The following is a 19986-nucleotide window of genomic DNA, read 5'->3' on the forward strand; positions in this document are numbered from 1 at the left end:
TGCTAGTAAAACTAGTCATCCAAAAAACTACTGAAGAGGAAAAATATTCATTGAAAACATGTTATGTATTGAGATAAAGACATAGAAGTATAACAGTAGTGCTACTCTTGATTACTATTTTTGACTGCTCTACCTATGGAGGAATTTTCCTGCCATAATCCAATAGCACACATTTTCAACGTGAAAGCAGGATTTCATATATTTTGTTCTCAAAACTTTTAACACTTTTACTTACATTTTTATTTTGAAAGCAGGACTTCGGGTCTTTCTTCTCCAAACTTGTAATGATTGTTCTTAAAACTTCTCCCCGTGCTCAGACTCGTGCTAGTGCCAATCTTCACTTGCAAAACTCTCTGCTCGCTTGGTGGAATTTTCCTGCCATAATCCAAGAGCACACGATGATGTGGTGAACAAGAAGGATTGCTGCTGCTGCTGCCAGGAGTTGATGAGCAGTAACTGGGTTCACCTGTGTGGCAGAGGATAAAAGGGAACAGGAGTGGAGACAAGAAAAACTCATTTCTTGTTGTTTTGCTGTTTGTCTGACCACCAGGTGGGAGAGTGCCATTCACAGTGACTAGCACTAGTGAAGGGTCTTTGAGGCCTAACTGGGCGTGTGGCACATTTCCCAAATTGTGTCGACACTTTGCTGAGACTGTGTTGCTTTGTCACTTACAGTGACATCTTCTGGATTTTTCCTGCAAAAGTAATTGCAGGAAAATTCAATAAAGACGGGAGTGTTAACCCGTTCATCCCCCTCATGCCGGGCATGTCGATGCCTCAGCATTGTGGAAGTGCTCCGGTTACAGTAAGACAAAACTTGTGAGCAAATCCTACATTTTTCATATACAATACAAATAAAAGTTAATCCATGCAAACTAACTCAAATATCACATGGAAAGAAATTTGAATAATCCGAAAGAAAAAAATGATCAAAAGTGGAAATCAGAACGGAATAATTATTTTTCCGTTATACGATCAAAATGATCCTGCACGGAAGAAAACGTCCTGTTCCTTCACAGTAAAAAATGCGGTGTTAATATTTCAGTGTTAACCTAATTTAATCTAAATAGAGTATTTATAACTATATGGAGTGTAAATCGGCTCTGACATCGGAGTTAAAAGTCAGAGTAAAATGCTACATTCACGCAGTGAAACTCTTGACTCTGTCAAGTGTCAATAAGGCGCCAGTAAAGATTTTTGGCAGAAGGAGGAGGAGGAGGAGGAAGAGGAGGAGGAAGAAAGGAGACGAAGCAGCAGTTTTCTGAAGTTCGTGAGGCTGTTTCCATTTTGGATTCTGAACGGAATTGTGCTACAGAAAAGGTAAGTAACTTTTAACAATCCGGTGTTGGTAACTTATTTTGATATTAATTGTACTGAAGAATTATATAATAGCTTCTGTTGTTATCCGTTAAATATGTTCGCAACTATTATGGGTGAGTACTAGCGTAGCAAATGGTTTTGGCACCATGGTTTAGTTTGTTAGTGGTGAAAAAAAAAACCTTCATGTCTCCTCATTTTTGTATCCGTTTTATTCTGTTGTTCATGTTCAGGGCAGCGGGAGAAAGCTGTATTGTGTAGGACGAGAGCCGAGGGTTAGCCCTATGCTAGACACGTTGTCCACCTCACAATATTTGCTGTTTTGTTCTGAAGGCTGTCAAGGTAAGAATACGTAACTGTTATACATTGTAATAGTATTAATCACTGTGCCTTATGCCATACGCCCAGATTCCGTGGGTACTTCGGGGTCGTAGCAGCAACCACTGAGTCACGTTAGCATGGTTAGCACCATGGATGTAGCAGCTAACAGGCGCCATATTGCTTGTACAGGTTATGTTCAAGTGTATCGAGAATATAAACTCAGTTTTCAAATGGCATTTACTTTGAAGCACATTTATTAACTATTAAAATGTCATGGTTGTTTATTTTCTTTTCTTTTTTTAACAGACCATGCTACTGCGTGTTTTGTTTGGTGGGGAGCAGAAGTACGTGAAACTTTTTGACCTAACATTTGATGCATTCGTGAGAGAAGGTTAGTACCTTAGTAAAATAATCTCACTACTTTTTTCTTACATAAGAAACCCATCTTGCATTAAGTAATTTTTTCTTTGCTTTAACATGTATTAAAATGTTGTACTGGATTGACTTACTCTACTTATTTCACCCTTTATCAACAGTAAATGTTTTCATTTTCACTTCTTTAAATGAACCGTTTAAGCCATCAGATCTATGTAATGTTTATTCGACCGCAGTTTGATTTGCATTTTTCTGTTTTGCCTCGTTTCAGTTTCACACTTTTTCGCATTAAATCCTCTTCAAATACAACTCTGGCCTGGTCCTTGAAGGAAGTGACGAGAGACACAGTTTGGCTCACATTGAACATCCACAGTGCTTTTATCTTCAGGACTGTCCTGCTTTTGAAACCTCGCGGGATAGAAAACCATTCTGGAAAGTTGCCGATTGTAACTGCTTGGAGTTCTAGTTTAGCTTTGTCTTCTGTTTATTTTATGCTTTCAGCGGGGGTGACTCGTATGTCATCCACCACCAGAGGGCGCTGCAGTCCTCCCGTTCTGGATCTCGGTTCTGAACCGAACAGGTCCGGTCCAGAGTTCATTGGGTCACAGATTAGAATCAGAAGCAGGGAATAATTATAAATATCATTTATTGTAAATCAATACAATCGCAGATTCAGCTGATTGATTATACTGACTGAACAGTGAGCGACTCATGCAGTGTTGGTTTATAAAGAGGATAAAATGTTAAAGAATCAGAACCGACTCCGGTCCAAAATAAAGCTCCCAGGTTTTAGGACGTTAGATGATTTTATGTCCTTAATAAAGCACTAAATGATCAGATTAACGGATAATCTGTTGGCATTTAATGTCTCAAGAATCAGAATGGAAAAACCTCTGAAGCTAAACATCATCAACAAACATGAGGAAGTTCTGGAAGTTCTCAGGTCCATGAACGACACGGCAAACGTCCCAGCTAGAACCAACGGAGCCGTTTGGACCTGCAGGGAACCGGAGCCAGGTTCTCCTGGTTCAAATAGCTACACATTATTGCTTCAAATATTTTAATCTGACTGTATTCTTCACTTCCAGAAAACCCAACTTCCTCTAAAGGTTGCGGGATAAGATTCTGCTTGGTTCTGTTTGGGTTCAAAGGTCACGAAGCAAAACATGGTGAAAAACTTCAAACTTGATGAGCTGTAAAGGTGAGAAACCTCAGCAGAGTGGAGGTGACCAGATGTTCTGGTCGGATCCGTCAGACGGCCTTGCCCAGGATCAGGACGCTCATGAAGAAGAACATGACGAAGAAGAGCCACATGAAGAAGCGGTCCATGACCTTGGCGACCTTCCTCCACTCGGCGACGCGGCGCTGGGCGGTGCGCTGGTCCTGGTACGACCCGGCGATGGACTCCACGCTCTGCAGCAGCCGCTGGTGCTGGCACACACACCTGGTTCTGACCCGGATCTCCCTCTGGGTCGCCCCGCCGGCCGGCTGCTCTGCCTCTCTCTCCTCGGAGTGGTCGATGGTGACCAGCAGATCCTCCTTCCACACCGCTTCCTGCCCCCCTATCTGCTGCTCCCCCACTTCCTGCCCCCCTGGACCTTCCTCTTCCTCGCCCCGCCCCCCCCACGCCTGCCCGTTGACGTCCCAGCTGGCTCCTCTTTCTCTGTCGGCGGACCGGCTGTGGGACTCCTGCCGGGACAGCGGCTGCTTCCTGGACGGCGCCCCCCCCAGGCAGCTGGCCCCCACCTCGCTGACGAAGCAGATCCGGGCCAGGAAGTTGAGGACGAGGAGCTCCGCCCACTTTGGGACGGGCCGGGCCTCGGAGCCGCAGTGGTGAATGTTCATAATGAAGATGGTGAGGGCGGTGGAGGCGGTGACCATCGTCATGGTAGCGATGTAGTACTTCCCTGGTGGGACACCGACAGGTTACCATCTGGACTCAGAACCGGGTCAGACTTAAAGGTCTGGTACCATGTCTCCAGGCACATAGTGCCACTTTACAGCTCAGTAACTATGTTATAAAAATATCAAGTACAACTTAAAAAATGCTACTTCCTTATTTAATGCTCTGAAATTGGGCCTCTGTCTCTTTAAGAATCTCATCTGAAGCTCCGCCTCCAGGAAGTCATCCCAACATGGCTCCTCTTTTAACCCTTTACCATTATTACCAGCATTGCTCTGAGAAGTAGCTCCCATAATGAGCTCAGTAGTTCCACCAGCTCTCTGCTAATTGCTGCTGGCTAGTCTGAAGGAGCTGACAGGGGGAGGAGCTGCGCCTTGAAGGCAGGGCTAGGTCCACCCAGGCGTTTTGCTCAGCTGAATGGTTGTCATGGAGATTAAAGATTTCTCACACATGAAAGAATCAAACCAGCCCTGCAGGGAAAAACAACATGATGAAAACTGATTTTACGTGATACTGCTCCTTTAAACAGAACCAACCCTGACCAAAGCTAACTGACAAACAGATTATTTTTCCCATTTCATCCGTATGGTCGTAACCACGGCAACGAGGTCAAAAAGACATGAATTTATTAAAGCTGAATATTTATTAAGCCTGATTTCAGCCTGCTCCTTTCTTCTTCCGTCCTCAGTGTGTGTGTGACAAGGTGTGTGTGGGTGACTCGGTGTGTGTGACTGGGTGTGTTTGAGGATTTAAAGCTGCTGCTGCCGGAGCTACCCGGTGCTGAATGGATCGGTGGATCCTGAGCTGTGATTGGTGGATTCGCTGACAGGAAGCATCGACCCGCCGGCTTCCTGCTGATTGCTCTGCCACAGTCATTACGGCTGATCTGCTGACTCAGCAGGATTGAAACTCTTCCTGGTTCTGCTCTGATGGAGCGACCCGATGTGGATCCCGGCCAGGAATCTAAATCCTTTAATTAGGAGCAACGCCTTCGCCCCCCCAGCAGAGCAGAGCTGGAGGCTTTATCTGTTTATCTGGAAGCCGTTTCCTCCACGGAGTCGGACTGAAACGCTGCTGCTGCTCATTAAAACTTCCCTCAGAGAAATTACAGGATTCAGTGAGAAAATAACTTTATGCCTCCAGGCAGGTTTATTAGATCAAACTGCAGCGTCTCTGTTCTGTACCATTGATTCTGATGATTATTGATGTGATAATAATGTGATTATTAATGTGATTGAACTCAGCTGTTTTACTGATACAAGCTGACATTAAACCTCTGCCTGGATGCAGCATCAGCCTCATCTGCCTGCAGCTTTAACAGCAACAGGGGAAATTAAAAACCTGCTTTTTTATCTAATAAAGAATCATAGAAATGTACATAATCTCTCACTGCATCACATTAACTTTCATGTTTATTTCTCCTGAAGATATAAAAACCAGAGAGAAATATTAACATTTCTGCCTGAGAACACCGTAGCATACTTCTTGTTGTTGTATGGCAGGCCGTTTTAACATTAAATCAGTTTCATCTATAATTACATTCTAATTATCTAAGCCACGGCTGCTGAAATCCGCAAAGAATTTCCTGTTTATTAGAAGAGATAAAAGTGCTGCAGTCGAACAACTTAAAACAATATTTGATTTTTAATTTAAATTTTAGTATGTTATGTAAATCTGGGATATTTTGACAGAATAATTATCAGTGATGTTTCCTGACTAGTCGGAATGTCCATTCAACATATCTGGAATAGAAAAACCATCTAGATTAAATATATCTAATTCATTCGAAGACATAACGAATTATGACGAGTCAGAATTCCAGATATCTGTAAGTTAGTTTTGATGAGTCATCATTAGGTTTTATCTGCACTAATATAATATTATATATCTAAGCTTATTATATCTTGAATGATGGAGTCATTAGTGTGTCTTTAATTGGACCCAAAGGTAATCTGTCTTAATTGTGTTTTATGTTGATGTTTGATAGCAGACATGTTGAATCCTCCAGTCAGAGACGTTTGTTCTCTGCTGAGGTTCAGGACAGAGGAAACTCCTCACCGATCAGCGGGACGCTCTCGGACGGCGGCATGCTCTCGGCCACCAGCAGCTGGAACACGGTGAGGGCCAGCAGCACCGTCACGCCCAGCGACACCTTCTCGCCCGAGTCGGCCGGCAGGTAGAAGCCCAGCGGCGCCAGGAAGGAGATCATCATGCAGGGCAGCAGCAGGTTGAAGATGTAGAAAGAGGCGCGGCGCTTCAGGTGCAGCGTGAAGGTGATGTCCGGGTACGGGTCCGAGCAGCAGCCGTACAGGATCACGTTCTTTTTGGCCGGCATGCGCAGAACCTGCGGGACAGGGGTCAGAGGTCGGTCACAGCAAGCCGGGCAGCGGGCGACCCGGCCGGTGACCGCTCACCTCCCACTCAACGTTAGGGACGAAGTCGGCCAGGTCGGCGCTGTCCAGCGCGTTGAACAGGTCCATCTGGTTCCCGTTGTGGGTCCAGGAGCCGAAGGTCAGGTGGCATTGCTGAACGTCGAAGGGGAAGAATGCCACATCCACCGAACATGAGCTCTTAGTGATGGCCGGCTGGTCCCACGTCACCTGGCCGTCGTTACGCAGCACCACGTTGGTCTCCATGGAGCTGGAGAACTCATCGTCCGCACTGCGGAGAGGCGAGGGTTAAACCCCAAGGAAATCACAAGCCCGCTCACCTCACACAGCCCCGCCCATATACTGTAACTCCTCCCACCTGGAGAACTCATCATCCACACTAAAGACAGGGAAGGGTTAAACCTGGAGGAAACCAGGGCCTGAAGACCACAAGCATTATCCACCCTACAGCACCCCCACCCTGTGCCCTATCCCCGCCCCTGCAGTAGCTCTCTCCTAGGGGGTGGAGCTAGAGACTCTATCAACCTGACATAGCCCCGCTCACCTGTTGTAGAGCACGATGTCGGGCCTCCAGACGTAGCTGCTAGGGATGCGGACGACGTCCAGGCCGTCGTACTCGTCTCTCCTCCAGCTCAGGAAGGCGTCCATCCACACCTGGCGGACCCACAGGTAGGTGGTCAGGATCTGGTTCCGCTCGTCCTGCAGAGAGCGGAGCGGTGAGAGTGGGGAGCTGCCGAGCGCGCTCAGATGGTGGCGGCGGTGTGGTTACCATGTCGATGATCTGGGACAGCGTGATCTGCAGCGTGACGTTGATGACGTGGTCGGTGTCGTCCACTGGCCGCAGAGCGTTGGTGTAGTTGGAGAAAAGGTCGCTGAGCAGCTTCTGGGCGAAGCGGCCATGGGCCGAAAAACACCCTGCAGACCGGATTACTCTGGATTATTCATTCTTAAAGAAGTAGTTTACAACTTTTTCTCATGTTTCTTTAATTTCTCTTTTCAAACATTAACTTGTTTCCAGGAGTTTCTGTCCTCTTATCTGATTGTGAATCATTTCTAATCCGCAGCGCTTCCTGCTGCAGCTGATTCATTCCCTCCTTAATTAACCTGATCATCACCTCAGCCTTAATCTGGAACAGCAGGATTACACTAATCCACTCATTAATGAGGAACAGGATCAGAATCTGATTCAACTCTTTTAAAAATTAAAGTTGTTTAGCATTATTTTCATGAGTTCATATTTCTGTATTTATTGTTTTATTGGTTGGATGCCTGCAGCTGCAGACCAATCAGATGAGAGAACCCTGCAGGTGATCCATCAGAACCTGATCTCCGGTTCTTCCCGTCTCCTCCTCTGACCCTCATAAGGGTGGAGGGAAACTCTGCAGATCCATAAATCAGTAATAAAATCCATGAACGGCCCAGAACCAGCAGCAGAACCAACTGGGCCTGCTAAGGTTCTGTTGTGATCCCGGTTTGGCCCAAAGCTGCTGGGTTCTGATGAAATGAGGTCCAGATGAATTATAACTAGAATATGAATGAATCTCCTGTGGTTCTGATGGAAACAGGAATAAAACCCAGTTACTCTCTGTGGCCGTTGGAACTGAACTGGGTTCTTGTTCGGCTCGGTTCTGGTCCGATTCATGTTTCATTGAGTTGAGCAGCAGCTCGTTGAACTAAAAAGGAGCGGCTGCTGCGGCGCTGACCTTCAGATTCCTGAGGACAGGAGATGCTGCTGCTCTGGACAAACATGGACATGCTCACTGGACCCGGTTCTGACCCGGTTCTGGCCCACTATCTGCACCAGCTGGGGCTGTTTGTCAGAACCTGGCGGCCTTTAGCGCGTCTGGGAGATAATCTGAGATGGGACGCCTCCCACGTCTCTCTGGGCTAAACATTTACCTTGTTAGGCTGATTCTCTCTGGCGGCCATCTTGTCTCTGGGGTTATTTACCTCCAGATTAGATCAACTTCCTGCTCAACGTCCCTCTGTTTACCTCATTTCTAACTCTTATTACTCAGGGTGCGCTTTAAATCTAAGGACCAAATCACAACCAGAATCAGATACAGATCAAAGTCACCATAAACTTGTGCTGCATTACATCATGACATATTTGCTGCTGCCTCGTTAATAAACCCCAACGTCTGATTGGTTCCGTTGGCTTCAGGGGAACCAATCAGGTGACGCCTTAGTCCTCAAGTCACAACATTTACCCAATAATTACCAATAACTTAAATAAACATTTTATTTATTTACTCATTAAGGATAACTGAATGAATCTGATGCGTCAGGAGGCGTGAAGCGGGCGAGTGTCATCAGAGCCGCTCTGTCTGTCGCTTCTTCTTCCTTCAGCTTCAGAGAAACAATCCTGGGTCCAATCAAATCACCAGAACCAACTTCCTGTTTCTGTCTGAAATGTGGAGGAACCTCTGGTTCTGCTGGACGGACAGATGGCTGCTCCAGGTCCGATTACCTGGTTCTGAAATGATCCAGACACCAAGCTAATGCTAACATGGATGGACTGCTAACAGCCGTTAGCTTCCCATAATAATCCACCAGCATCACTGGATAATAATAATAATAATAATAATAATAATAATAATAATAAATATTATTAACGATAATATTAATATAGTAATATAATAATTACAGTTATTAATATTATTATTATATCATTGGTAATAATAATAGTAATAAGTAATAATAAAGCTCCTGGTTTCACAGTAAGCCAGTTCTTCCTGTCCCTCCGTTACATTTGATCAACTCTGGAACTGGACTGTTCTGGTTGTTCATTTCTGTCTCTTGTGATTCGAGCCTCAGCCATTAAAGTACTAGACGTCCATAAGCATCTCCCCACTCAGCATGAGGCTGCCTCCACCGGATCACCAGCTGGGCTGAGCTCGGCCCACACTGGAGCAGAACCCACCAGAACCAGAAGAACCCGGCTCCTGAAGCTCTGCTACTTGGAAGGTCCTGGTCCAGAGGATTTGTGGACCGAGAACCGAGTCACAGAAAACCAAACCAGACGGGTAGAACTGAAAAAATGTAACCAGAGAGGACATGAAGAACCTCCAGACAGGTTCTGGTTCTGGTTCTGCTGGATCAGCTCAGTGAGCCTAGATTGAAGGTTCTGGTTCTGATGAGAAAAAGTTCTGCTGAGGTTCTGCTCTGATGCTTCAGAAGCTGCTGGTTCGGAAACTGGACCGGACCGGGAGTTTCTGCCTCACTCTGTTTAACACCTTGGTTCTGTCAGAACAGAAACTGTTCTGAATCGTTTCTGTCCTGACCGTTCTGACCCATTCCACTACGTCTCACTGCCCAGCAGAACCAGAACCAGTCTGTAAAGGTCCTGACTTCTGTTCTCCAGGTGGGACGTGATGGACTCTGTCAGTCCAGAACCTCCACAGAACCGGCTCTGTTCTCAGAATAAAGCATCAGAACTTTGTGTCTCAGTTCAGGAACCAGTACCAGTGGAGGATCCGGTTCTGGTTCTGGTCCTGGTCCAACCCGAGCGCAGACCCACATTACGCTGTTCTTACCTGGAAGCAGCAGCAGCAGCAGGACGGCCGAGGTTCTGCAGCAGAGCTCCATCCTGGTTCTGATCTGACAGTCGGACTGGGTCCAGCCTGAGGAGAAGAGGGAGCGGGAGGGGCTGAGGCAGAGGATGGTGATGAAGGTCTGAGCGTGTGCAGTAGAGCACTGGTCTCTGATGTATGAGGAGTCGTTAGTGCTCCTCTGGCTCTGCACCATGTTAGGACAAAACTCTGCAGGACACCGTCCACCGTGCCTGGAGGACAGACCTGGTTCTGTCCACAGAACCAGGTCTGCAGGTTCTGTTGACCCAAAACTCCATCAGTCAGTTCCTCTTTGATCCAGTTAAAGAAGAGACTGCAGTTCATCTGATTCACGATTGAATCAGATGAACTGATTCAATCTTTTGAAGATTTCTGCCTGAGCATGCTCAGTTCAGATCAGTTCAGTTCATCAGTTCAGTTCATTCATCTATTCATTCCAGTGGATCCTGGTTATCAGTGCACGAAGCTAAAATCATTGTTCAGATGAGATTAAAAAGTTTCTAAGGGAACCCAGCAACATGCTCATCATGCAGACCGACTTCCTGTAGAACCTGTCAACGTCAAAGTCTGCAGAGGTTTATCAAAACGTGGTGAAACAGGAAAACAAGCTGACTTTTTTCTCCTACTGCTCTCCAGTCTGCATTATCTGCTGTTATTCCAGCTCTTAACTTTTTGATTTCTCAGTTATTTCTACACCTGCTCTGTGTTCTGATTGGCTGATTCCCTCCTGGAGGCGGGGCATCAGCAGTCATGATGCTGCCATCTCCTAATCGTTTTCTGTCTCCTGCTGTTAACTTTTCACTGTAACATAGAAAGTTCTCCTGGTTCAGTTCTTCTGCTCTGTCAAACCTCCAGTCGGGTCAGACGGCCGCTGGTACTGACCCGGTTCTGGTTCTGCTGGAGGTTTTTTCCTGCTAAAGTGAAGCGTTTCCTCTCTACTGTCGCCCCCTGCTGGCCAGGTGCAGCTCTGCTGGGTTTCCATAGAAACTGAACTGATTTAATATTCCTCCATTGAAATGTTAAAATAGAAAAACAAAATAAAATATTTTCATGAGAGCAGAAGATCAAAGATTCCTGCTGTGAACAGAACCAGAACCAGTACCAGTACCAGGACTAGAACCAGGACCAGCTGATGGTTCTGGAGTTTCTGATCCAGTTTCCCAGCTGCTGAAGGACGGAGTATGTGACGTCAGCTGACTGTCCAGCAGGGGGCGCCAGAGACTTTTACATCAGCAGTATCAGGTTCAGCTGCTGGGTTAGGGTTACCACCAGGCTGCAGATCAAACGTTACGTGTTGCTTTTGGGTGTTTCTAATATTCATATATTGATTTATTATTATTGATTTATTTGCTCTGCCTTCTGAAGTTGTTTTTTTTTTTTATTTGGTTTGGCGTCTTGCACAATGATGATAAATGAATTCTGATTCTGATCTGATGGGCAGCAGCACCAGAACCGGAATAGAACCAGAACCACAGCAGAACCATAACATAATCAGCATTCTTCATCAGGTTGTTTAGCCTCTTCAGGTCCTTGACTCTGGTTTTGGTTCTGTTCCGGACGGTACTGGTCCGGAGAAAGTCTGAAGGTGATGGTGTAAAGGACTCTTCAGTCAGAAGTGTCAGAGGACCGCTGTAGTACAGACTGCTACAGGAGGTCGTTCCTGTCTATAACATGTATAACATTTAATGTCCACTTTGGATCAATAAACCATTTCTGAATTGACCAAAAAGGATTAATAATTTATAATAATTTGATTTATAAATGTTCATGCTTCAGTTAAATGTTTATATGAAATAAAATTTTACTTTGATTTAATGCTTAAGAAATAAGCAGATTTGAATGTAAATCAGTGGTAAATTATATGGGAAGTTGTGTGTTTGTTCTTTCACTTCTGAATATTATGTAATGCCACGCCCCCTCTCTCTGATTGGCTGAGCGGACCGTCACTCCAAACACAACCAGCCAATGGTAGTGCGCGGATCAAGATACAAACTAATACAAACTATCCGCCGCCATGTTGTGTCTCCGCGGCCCGGAGGGACGTCCGGTCGTAAATAGTAAATGACGGTACCGCCCGCTGGGCCGCTGACTGGACCGGACCACAGAAGGACGCAATGAGCCGTCCGTCCTCAGCCGGAGGTGGAGGACTGGGAGCCGGTAAAGCAGGCGGGGGAAAGCACGGAGGCTCCGGAGGCACCGCTTCTGCCGCCGCCGCCGCTGCTGCCGCGGCCGCAGCAGTGGCAGCTGCCGCCGGTGTAGGCTCCGTCCCCGGCTCGGGTTCCGCAGCCGCGTCCTCCGCCGGGTCGCTGCCGCCCGCCGCGGCTCTCCCCGGTCAGCCCCCGGAGCTGACGGCGCTTTTCGAGTGCCCGGTGTGCTTCGACTACGTTCTGCCGCCCATCCTGCAGTGCCAGGCGGGTCACCTGGTCTGCAACCCGTGCCGCCAGAAGCTGAGCTGCTGCCCGACCTGCCGCGGCCCGCTCAGCCCCAGCATCCGGAACCTGGCCATGGAGAAGGTGGCCTCCACGTTGCCGTTCCCCTGCAAGGTAAGGTATCGGACCTGACCGGACCGGTTCGAGGCGGGCCGGGCCGGAAGACTCCGCTCGACTCTTCCGCTGCATGCGAGCGCGTCGGGTGACGTCAAGGGGATTCCTTCTGAACCAAAACAAAGCTAGAGTCTGGACCCGTCCGGTTCTGGTCCAGAAACAGAACCAGGAATGAGATATTCAGGTGGTCAGAGCGCAGAAGTCTGGTTCTGGTTCTGGTCCCTCAGGAACCAGAGACGGGGTTCAGTACGGTCCTTATCTAGAATAAATATTATTATTAATTCAATGTTTTTCTGGTTCTGGGGCTGTTTGAGTCAGGTCCTGGTTCTGCTGCTCAGCCTCAGTGTAACAGAACCTGCCGTCTCTGGTTCTGTTACAGACACATTAAAGTTGAAGTGGATTGGACTGAAATCTGAGTCCTGACCTCTGACCTGATCTGGGTTCTGGTACTGGTTCTACACATCAGCATCAGAAGTGTGCCCTCTTAATTCTAGGAGATTTTTTCTCATTAAAAAAAGCTTTTTTATAGATATATATATATAGTTTCATGTTTTTCTGGTAAAATTTAGACTTTATTCTGATAATGAAACTCTGATTCGCTGCAGTTCAGAAAGAAAAAGAAAGTGAGGGGAAAACTAATCTATTAAAATTTGGCCTGGTTGGAAAAACTCAGATGTTATTTTTAAGCAGCAGAACCAGAACCTGTTCTCAGCTGCAGAACCCAGACATCCAGTTCTGGTTCTGTTCTGGTTGTGACCCGGCTCCGGTCCGTTCCTCTCTCCCTGCAGTACTCTGGTTCCGGCTGCCTGCTGGTCCTCCACCACAGCCAGAAGGCCGACCATGAGGAGCTGTGTGAGTTCAGGCCGTACACCTGTCCCTGCCCTGGAGCCACCTGCAAGTGGGCGGGGCCTCTGGAGGCCGTCATGCCACACCTGATGCACACGCACAAGTCCATCACCACACTGCAGGTCAGAACACACACACACACACACACACACACCTGTCTGGAGTCCAGTCAGAACCAGCAGAGCTAGTTCTACTGAACGCCTGTAAGCTGTCAGTAAACTAATCAATATCTCCCTTCAGACATCCTGATTCTGACCAGAGGTATGTAAACTTCTGAGTTCATGGAGGTTTTCCTCAGAACTGGTTGTGATGGTTCTGATCAGAACCCAGACGACGGGTTCTGATTGGATAATAGATCAATAACAAACGCTTTAAAGATGTGATCAATATCAATAGATATGATCAATAGATCAAACATGATCCATTATCAATAAATAAAACATCTGAATGAATGTTCAATATTTTCACTGATCTCTGATCCTGAACTGCACAGCATTCTGGGAGATGTAGGCTTTAGCCACTTAGCCTGGGTCAACGAACTCCCACCATCTGGTTGCTTAGCAACAGCCTGCAGGGTAACAGACAGTTTCAAATTCCCCCTGACTTTGGTTGCCTAGCAACAGCCTGCTGGGTACATGGCGCAACAGCAGTTTCAAGTTCCTCCTCTTTGCCTCGGAACTGCTTTGAAATCAAAATATAGAGTGAAAACTGGACAAAAGGTTAAAGGTCACATCACCAGCTCTGCTGTATGTCCGATAATAAAAAACTGATCAATAATTATCAATATAATAAAGTTTTCTAGCTGTAGCGTCCAGCCCTGGGCGTGTGTGTGGTTGTGTCTGAGCTGCAGGTCAGAGGTCAGCATGTTGTCTCCCCGCAGGGCGAGGACATCGTGTTCCTGGCGACTGACATCTCGCTGCCCGGCGCCGTGGACTGGGTCATGATGCAGTCCTGCTTCAGCCACCACTTCATGCTGGTTCTGGAGAAGCAGGAGAAGTTCGAGGGCCACCAGCAGTTCTTCGCAGTCGTTCTGCTCATCGGCGCCCGCAAGCAGGCCCAAAACTTCGCCTACCGCCTGGAACTCAACGGAAACCGGCGCCGCCTCACCTGGGAGGCCACGCCCCGCTCCATCCACGACGGCGTGGCGGCGGCCATCTTGAACAGCGACTGCCTGGTGTTCGACACGTCCGTCGCTCACCTGTTTGCCGACAACGGCAACCTGGGCATCAACGTCACCATCTCCATGTGCTGAGGACGGCCCGGTACCGGCCCGGTACCGACACGACCCGGTCCAGATCGGGTCTGAAAAAAGCTGTTGAAATAAAAGTTCTGTTGGTTCTGGTTCTGGTCAGTGATCTGTGGATCAGAACATTGTCAAAACTCAGAGACAAAACCGTTTCAGATTGTTGTACCCGTCCAGCTGGCAGAACCTTCGGGGTTGATGGCCCGTTTCTCCAGGGTTTGGTTCTGGACAGACAGTACTCTGAATGGGCTTGGTCACATGACCTTTGACCTTCTGTTGGCAGAACTTCCACATCAACTGGTTCCTGCAGAAGTTCTCTTTTGGGGCAGTAGGGGACGGAACCAGTTCTGGTTCTTGTGTTTCCCTTCAGCTTTGACAGGAGAACCAGAACCTCCAGGATGTCTTCAGGTTGGCTGCAGAACCAGAACCGCTGGATCTGGTTCAGTAGAATAACCCAACAGAACCATGTGTTTCTGACTCTGTTCTGAAGGGCTCTTGAGCTGAACCGGACCGACCCTGGGGTTGGGAGGCTGCTGGTTCTGATCCAGCAGCGAACAGTCCACCACCACAGCCTTACTTTTCTACCGCTGCCCTCTTTCTGTGCTGCTGAAGTTTTGATGAGACCCGCTGGACCCGGAGTACTGCTCAGCTCTACAGAACCATCGAGACAGAACCAGAATACAAACAGTTCGGGTTCACTAATGACTGCAGCAGGAAATACCTCAGAACTCCTCCAGAATCCCTCAGATGCCGGGAACTGGACCCTAACTGCAGCTCAGAACACGCTGGTTCAGCAGAATCTGCAGATTTGGGGTCAAAGTTCAAGCTTAAAATATTTAAAGCTACTATAAAAATCAGTTTATGTTAGCAGAAGAAGAAACATCAACAACTTTTTTCGTTATTAGGACCTTTAAACTTCCTGCTGAGGCCGGAGAAAACCTCCGGCCCTTTAAATCATTCCAGGTAGTTAAACCTCACAGACACCTTCAATCAACATATGAATGTAAAACACCATAAAAACATCAATAAGGAATAAAATCTACCTGATGCTCCATCAGCCCACCATTACCCTGTCAGGGGTTCCACTGGCTGAGGCTAGCTTAGCATCGTGAGCATGCTAGCTGTTGGATTCCAAATACATTTCTGACTGATGAGGAGATGAGCTTCAGATGTTGAACATAAACACTGTCCTTTAGTTGGTCTGTGATCTGGTTAAACCGGTTCTGGGCCAGTGTGCTGGTCCGGACCGGGACCGCAGCCGTCTGGGGTTCAGTCCTCTCTGAGATAATCTGAATAAAATGGGATTCAGACAGGTCCAAATCCTGTCTGAATCCCTTCAAACACTCCTTATGGAAAATAACTTATTTTTCTCTATTTTCAAATAAAAACAGATATCAGGTGTCTAAGCTGGCATGTAACAGGTTAAACCCTAAAAACTGCTGAATGTTTTGAGCTGGGTTCAACTTTGATGAAAATTATACTGATACAAGATTCATCTGGAAAGTTTTCAGCAGTTTTTGTGGCAGCTGTAGCTGAACATAAATCAAGCAGTAAATCAGATCATGATTTAAAGCTATACAGCCAGCATGCTATACTATCAGGACGTTTTAATGATTAAAACTAAAAATGTTTTAGGTTTATTCACATAAACTGATCTCATCTGTTGTTACTATGTTTTCTCTAACGGGAGCTAATTCAGGTAAAAAAAAAAGTCTTTATTGATCCCAGATGGACATTAAATATTCAGCTCTGACCTCTGAACCTCCCCGGTTTGGTTAGCAAGCATGTTGTAGAACCCGGAGAGATGCTAACAGTGTTAGCATTATCGTTAGCCTGGATGTTTGGTGCAATAATAAGGATTTATCATAACTTTTTCACTTGCAACTGAAACAAAATTAAGTTGGCATGCATCAAAGACTGACTTCCTGTTGATTTAAAATTACACTTCCTGTTTCCTTAAGCCCACCCACACACTTTATTCTGATTGGCCAGTTTAAAACACCCTACAGAAAATGTGTGAAGAAATTATTTCTACTGTTTGCTGTCTGGAGGTAGATTCATTTTTTTCAGATGTTGTAACCAAATAAAAGTGAATAAACAATGATTTTATTTGCTCCTATTATTTTCTGTCTCAGAAACATTCAGTTCTGTCTGGATAAACCTGGATCAGAACCCGGTCCGGACCAGTGACTCAGAAAAGCAGGGAATCACCATAGTAACCAGTGACTCAGCATTTCCCAGCTGCTTTTTCTTCTACTGAACTTCAAACGTTTCTCAGAAATGAAAGTTTCAGCCAGCATTTAATTTTTTTTTATTATTAAACTGATCTGTAAAAGTCTTTTTTTTCTGCTGCGGGTTCTGGCCAGCGCCCCCTGGTGGCCGGACGCCATGCAGCTACAGCAGCAGCAGTATGTGTCATCACAGGAAACACGTTTGAAGAGAAACTAAAACGAGCTTCCAGCTCCGGTTTCAGCAACCATCGTCTTCATCTACGCTCCGTCTCTTGTCTCCTGATGTCTCTGTCTCTTCTTCGGCTGTCTTCTCTGTCCCTCCATCTGTCCTCTCTGTCTTCCTCTCTCCTGTCCTCTCTTCTTCTACTATCGTCTCTCCTTCTGTCTGTCTCTCTGTCCCTGACGTCTCTCGCCCTCCTTTCCGTCTCTCTGTCGTCTCTCCTTCTGTCCCTGTTGTCTCTGTCCTCTTTTCTGTCCATCTCTCTGTCCATGTCCTCTCTGTCCCTCCCTCTTTCCTGCACCCCCTGGTGGCTGTACTTGTCATAGGCGGCGTCCTGTTTCTCCTCTTTGACCCGGATGGCTGCAGGAGGACGTGGAGACGAATCGGTCGAGGAAGACGACTCTCTGCTCTTTTTCTTCTTCTTTTCCTTCTTCTCTTTCTTTTTCTTCTTCTTCTCTTTCTTATCTGAGGGAAATGAAAACAGCAAAAGAAGAAATTAAGAGGCGCCTGGTTTTGGGTCGGGAGTTCCTTGCCAGCAGGAAGTGACCTTACCCTTCTTGGCTTTCTTCACAGGGACGTCCTGCTGCTCGTCTTCCTCAGAGGGGGCGGCAGCAGCAGGTTCAGTGGGTGCGCAGCCGTCTTCTCTGAGACGCTTGGTGATGTCATCAATGTCCTCGTGGTCTTTGGGAGGACGGTAGTTCTTCACATGGTCCACCCGGATGGTCCGCCCCTTGATCTGGAGACCAGAAGCATGTCAGTACCAGAAGCTGGTACCGCCCCCTGCAGCTGAGCAGGGGGCGGGGCTTCTCAGCATGCTCACCTTGATGCCGTTGAAGTTGTCCACAGCCAGGATAGTGCTCCTCTGGTCCTCGTAGCAGACGAAGCAGAAGCCTTTGGACTTGCCCGTCTTCTTGTCTCTCACCAGGTTGATGTTAACGATCTCGCCGTACCTGACCGGAACGTAGCGTTAGCTCCATGCTAGCAGGACGACCTCTGGAGGTCAGAGCGAGCGGGACTTACTGGGAAAAGACGCAGATCAGGTCGCCCTCTGTCAGCTCGTAGGGAAACCCGCCTGCAGGACCACAACACACACACACACACACACACACACACACAGCTGATCACTCACAGTGTAGGTCATCATTCACACCCTGTTACATCACTTCCTGTCTGGACCTGGACGGAAATACGGACGACTAAAACAGTGAAAGCTAACTGCATTATTATTACTTACATTTTAATGTCTTGTCGTAAAGATTTTTAACATTTCCTTTTTTAATCTTTGTACTTATTAATGGATTAAACAATCATTGCAAATTCTTTAGGATTTCATGAATGTTTTTGTGATTTTTTGTTTTTTTATTAATCAAAATGTATTATTTTGTGGAACTACTTTAGAAATATTTACTAACAATATTTTTCCTCTTTAAATGTTCCCTTCAAAATCCACAAACAGAATCAATTTGAGAAAAAATAAATAAGCAGACAAATTTAAAATTCTTATTCTTTAAAGACTTTGATCAGGAATGAAAACTAGACATCAAGTCAGGCTGAAGAAGCAGCAGAAACAGAGTCACTTAAATTATGATTTTCATCATTTTTACAGAAAATTCGGGATAAACTCACAGTTATCTGTCACTGTTAAAAACTGGAGGAATGGATAATCACTATATTTAGAAATGAAGCCAGGGAATATGAATGCAATGTTTCACAGAACAATAGTAAACGATTTAGACATCAGTTAGGACAGGGATGTCAAACTCCAGTCCTCAAGGGCCGTTGTCCTACAACTTTTAGATGTGCTTCTGCTCCACCACACCTGAATAGAATAATTAGGTCATTAGCAAGGCTCTGGAGAACTGATCTACACAAGGAGGAGGTAATTAAGCCATTTCATTTCAGTGTTTTGTACCTGTGGCACATCTAAAAACTGCAGGACAGCGGCCCTTGGGGACTGGAGTTTGACACCTGTGAGTTAGGATCTTATTATCCTAGCTGAGCTGTGTCTGTAGTAGCTGCAGATTTTTGGCCACTTCAGGCCTCTGTAGAAACATGTGTCAGGTGAAGACCTCACCGACGAAGATCCAGGCGCTGTCCCTGTACTCGCTGTGCCAGGACACGGCCTCCTTGATGCCCAGGTTGGCCTCGCGCTCGTTCAGCTCATTGATCAGCTTCACCTTCGTCAGCGGACTGCAGACACAACAGAACCGCCGAGTCGGACTCAACAACCAAACTGGACAAATTAGGACATCAAGTTTAATAAATCCATGCAAGGTTTAAATATGTATCTCCTTATAACAGATAAAGGAGCTGTTCTACATTAGTCTCATCCATCCTCCGGTGTGAAGTCAGGTCAGATTTATTTCCCATCTTACTGAGGACTTTCTCCTTCTCTGTTGCCCTCAGGGGGCTAAGCCCCCCTGGAGGTAATACCCTAGGACCGGCCCTGCCGTCAAGTTAAAGGCCACAAAAACTAAACCAGTCCAACCAGCATGAAACGTCTGGTAGCAAGCGGAACCTTTCACATCAAATCACATAACTAAATAAGGCTGAATCATTTTTAAATCCTCAGGAAGAAAACGATCGAGAATTAAAATGATAAAGTTTTGGCGTTATTGTGTGAGCCGAATTAGAGAGCATAGTATTTGTGTCTCTGGGGATGTTCTAGTATGGGTTTGTTCTGATTTATCAGCCAGTTATTGATACACGTAAGTTTAAACTAATCAGATTGTGAATGAGGTCCGGGGAGGAGCGGAAGAGCGGCTGCTTCCCGGACCAGCTGCGGCTGCAGGTCGGCTACAGTCTGCAGGAAGAGGTCCTCAGGTAATCGGTTCACTATCAGCAGAAAATCAGCCTGAATGAAGGAGAAAATCACTTACTTCATGGTTTAATACAGCTCCGAGGAAGCGGCGTGAGGAGGAAACGGATTACTCTGTTTACATGAACAACTTCCGCTTCAAAACTCTCCTCTGCTGCCACCTACCGGTCAGATTAATACAGTACTAGTTGGTTATTAAAACGCATC

The 19986-nt window shown here is 46.5% G+C and overlaps 3 protein-coding genes across 3 annotated transcripts; 1 reads left to right on the forward strand and 2 right to left on the reverse strand.

Annotated features, from left to right (window-relative positions):
- Nucleotides 1-2641: 2641 nt before the first annotated feature.
- LOC116727936 (neuronal acetylcholine receptor subunit alpha-10-like) lies at nucleotides 2642-11738 on the reverse strand. The gene is made up of 6 exons (XM_032575621.1): nucleotides 9843-11738; nucleotides 7076-7221; nucleotides 6851-7005; nucleotides 6331-6577; nucleotides 5975-6260; nucleotides 2642-3920 (listed from the first exon to the last, which is right to left on the reverse strand). The coding sequence occupies exons 1-6, from the start codon at nucleotides 10051-10053 to the stop codon at nucleotides 3265-3267; spliced, it is 1701 nt and encodes a 566-aa protein (XP_032431512.1). The 5' UTR covers nucleotides 10054-11738; the 3' UTR covers nucleotides 2642-3264.
- A 143-nt stretch (nucleotides 11739-11881) lies between these two features.
- On the forward strand, nucleotides 11882-16614 carry siah2l (seven in absentia homolog 2 (Drosophila)-like). Its single transcript, XM_032575627.1, has 3 exons — nucleotides 11882-12421; nucleotides 13210-13389; nucleotides 14148-16614. The coding sequence occupies exons 1-3, from the start codon at nucleotides 11993-11995 to the stop codon at nucleotides 14517-14519; spliced, it is 981 nt and encodes a 326-aa protein (XP_032431518.1). The 5' UTR covers nucleotides 11882-11992; the 3' UTR covers nucleotides 14520-16614.
- A 234-nt stretch (nucleotides 16615-16848) lies between these two features.
- Nucleotides 16849-19960, reverse strand: rbmx2 (RNA binding motif protein X-linked 2). Its single transcript, XM_032575628.1, has 6 exons — nucleotides 19841-19960; nucleotides 19036-19151; nucleotides 17982-18033; nucleotides 17782-17911; nucleotides 17514-17697; nucleotides 16849-17426 (listed from the first exon to the last, which is right to left on the reverse strand). Exons 1-6 carry the CDS (start codon nucleotides 19843-19845, stop codon nucleotides 16996-16998), a joined length of 918 nt encoding a protein of 305 aa, XP_032431519.1. The 5' UTR covers nucleotides 19846-19960; the 3' UTR covers nucleotides 16849-16995.
- Nucleotides 19961-19986: the final 26 nt, after the last annotated feature.

The sequence above is a fragment of the Xiphophorus hellerii genome, chromosome 11 (genome assembly GCF_003331165.1).
Source record: "Xiphophorus hellerii strain 12219 chromosome 11, Xiphophorus_hellerii-4.1, whole genome shotgun sequence".
Lineage (NCBI taxonomy): Eukaryota > Metazoa > Chordata > Actinopteri > Cyprinodontiformes > Poeciliidae > Xiphophorus > Xiphophorus hellerii.

Excerpts from the sequence above, each read along its gene's own strand:
- siah2l (XM_032575627.1), top strand. The coding sequence starts at position 11,993 with ATGAGCCGTCCGTCCTCAGCCGGAGGTGGAGGACTGGGAGCCGGTAAA. Across the intron at positions 12,422-13,209 it reads CGTTGCCGTTCCCCTGCAAG|TACTCTGGTTCCGGCTGCCT; the intron begins GTAAGGTATCGG and ends CTCTCCCTGCAG. Across the intron at positions 13,390-14,147 it reads AGTCCATCACCACACTGCAG|GGCGAGGACATCGTGTTCCT; the intron begins GTCAGAACACAC and ends GTCTCCCCGCAG.
- LOC116727936 (XM_032575621.1), bottom strand. The coding sequence starts at position 10,053 with ATGGTGCAGAGCCAGAGGAGCACTAACGACTCCTCATACATCAGAGAC. Across the intron at positions 7,006-7,075 it reads TGTCCCAGATCATCGACATG|GACGAGCGGAACCAGATCCT; the intron begins GTAACCACACCG and ends CGCTCTCTGCAG. Across the intron at positions 6,578-6,850 it reads GACATCGTGCTCTACAACAG|TGCGGACGATGAGTTCTCCA; the intron begins GTGAGCGGGGCT and ends GCCTCTCCGCAG.
- rbmx2 (XM_032575628.1), bottom strand. Across the intron at positions 17,912-17,981 it reads CTGATCTGCGTCTTTTCCCA|GTACGGCGAGATCGTTAACA; the intron begins GTAAGTCCCGCT and ends CGTTCCGGTCAG. Across the intron at positions 17,427-17,513 it reads TGTGAAGAAAGCCAAGAAGG|ATAAGAAAGAGAAGAAGAAG; the intron begins GTAAGGTCACTT and ends CATTTCCCTCAG.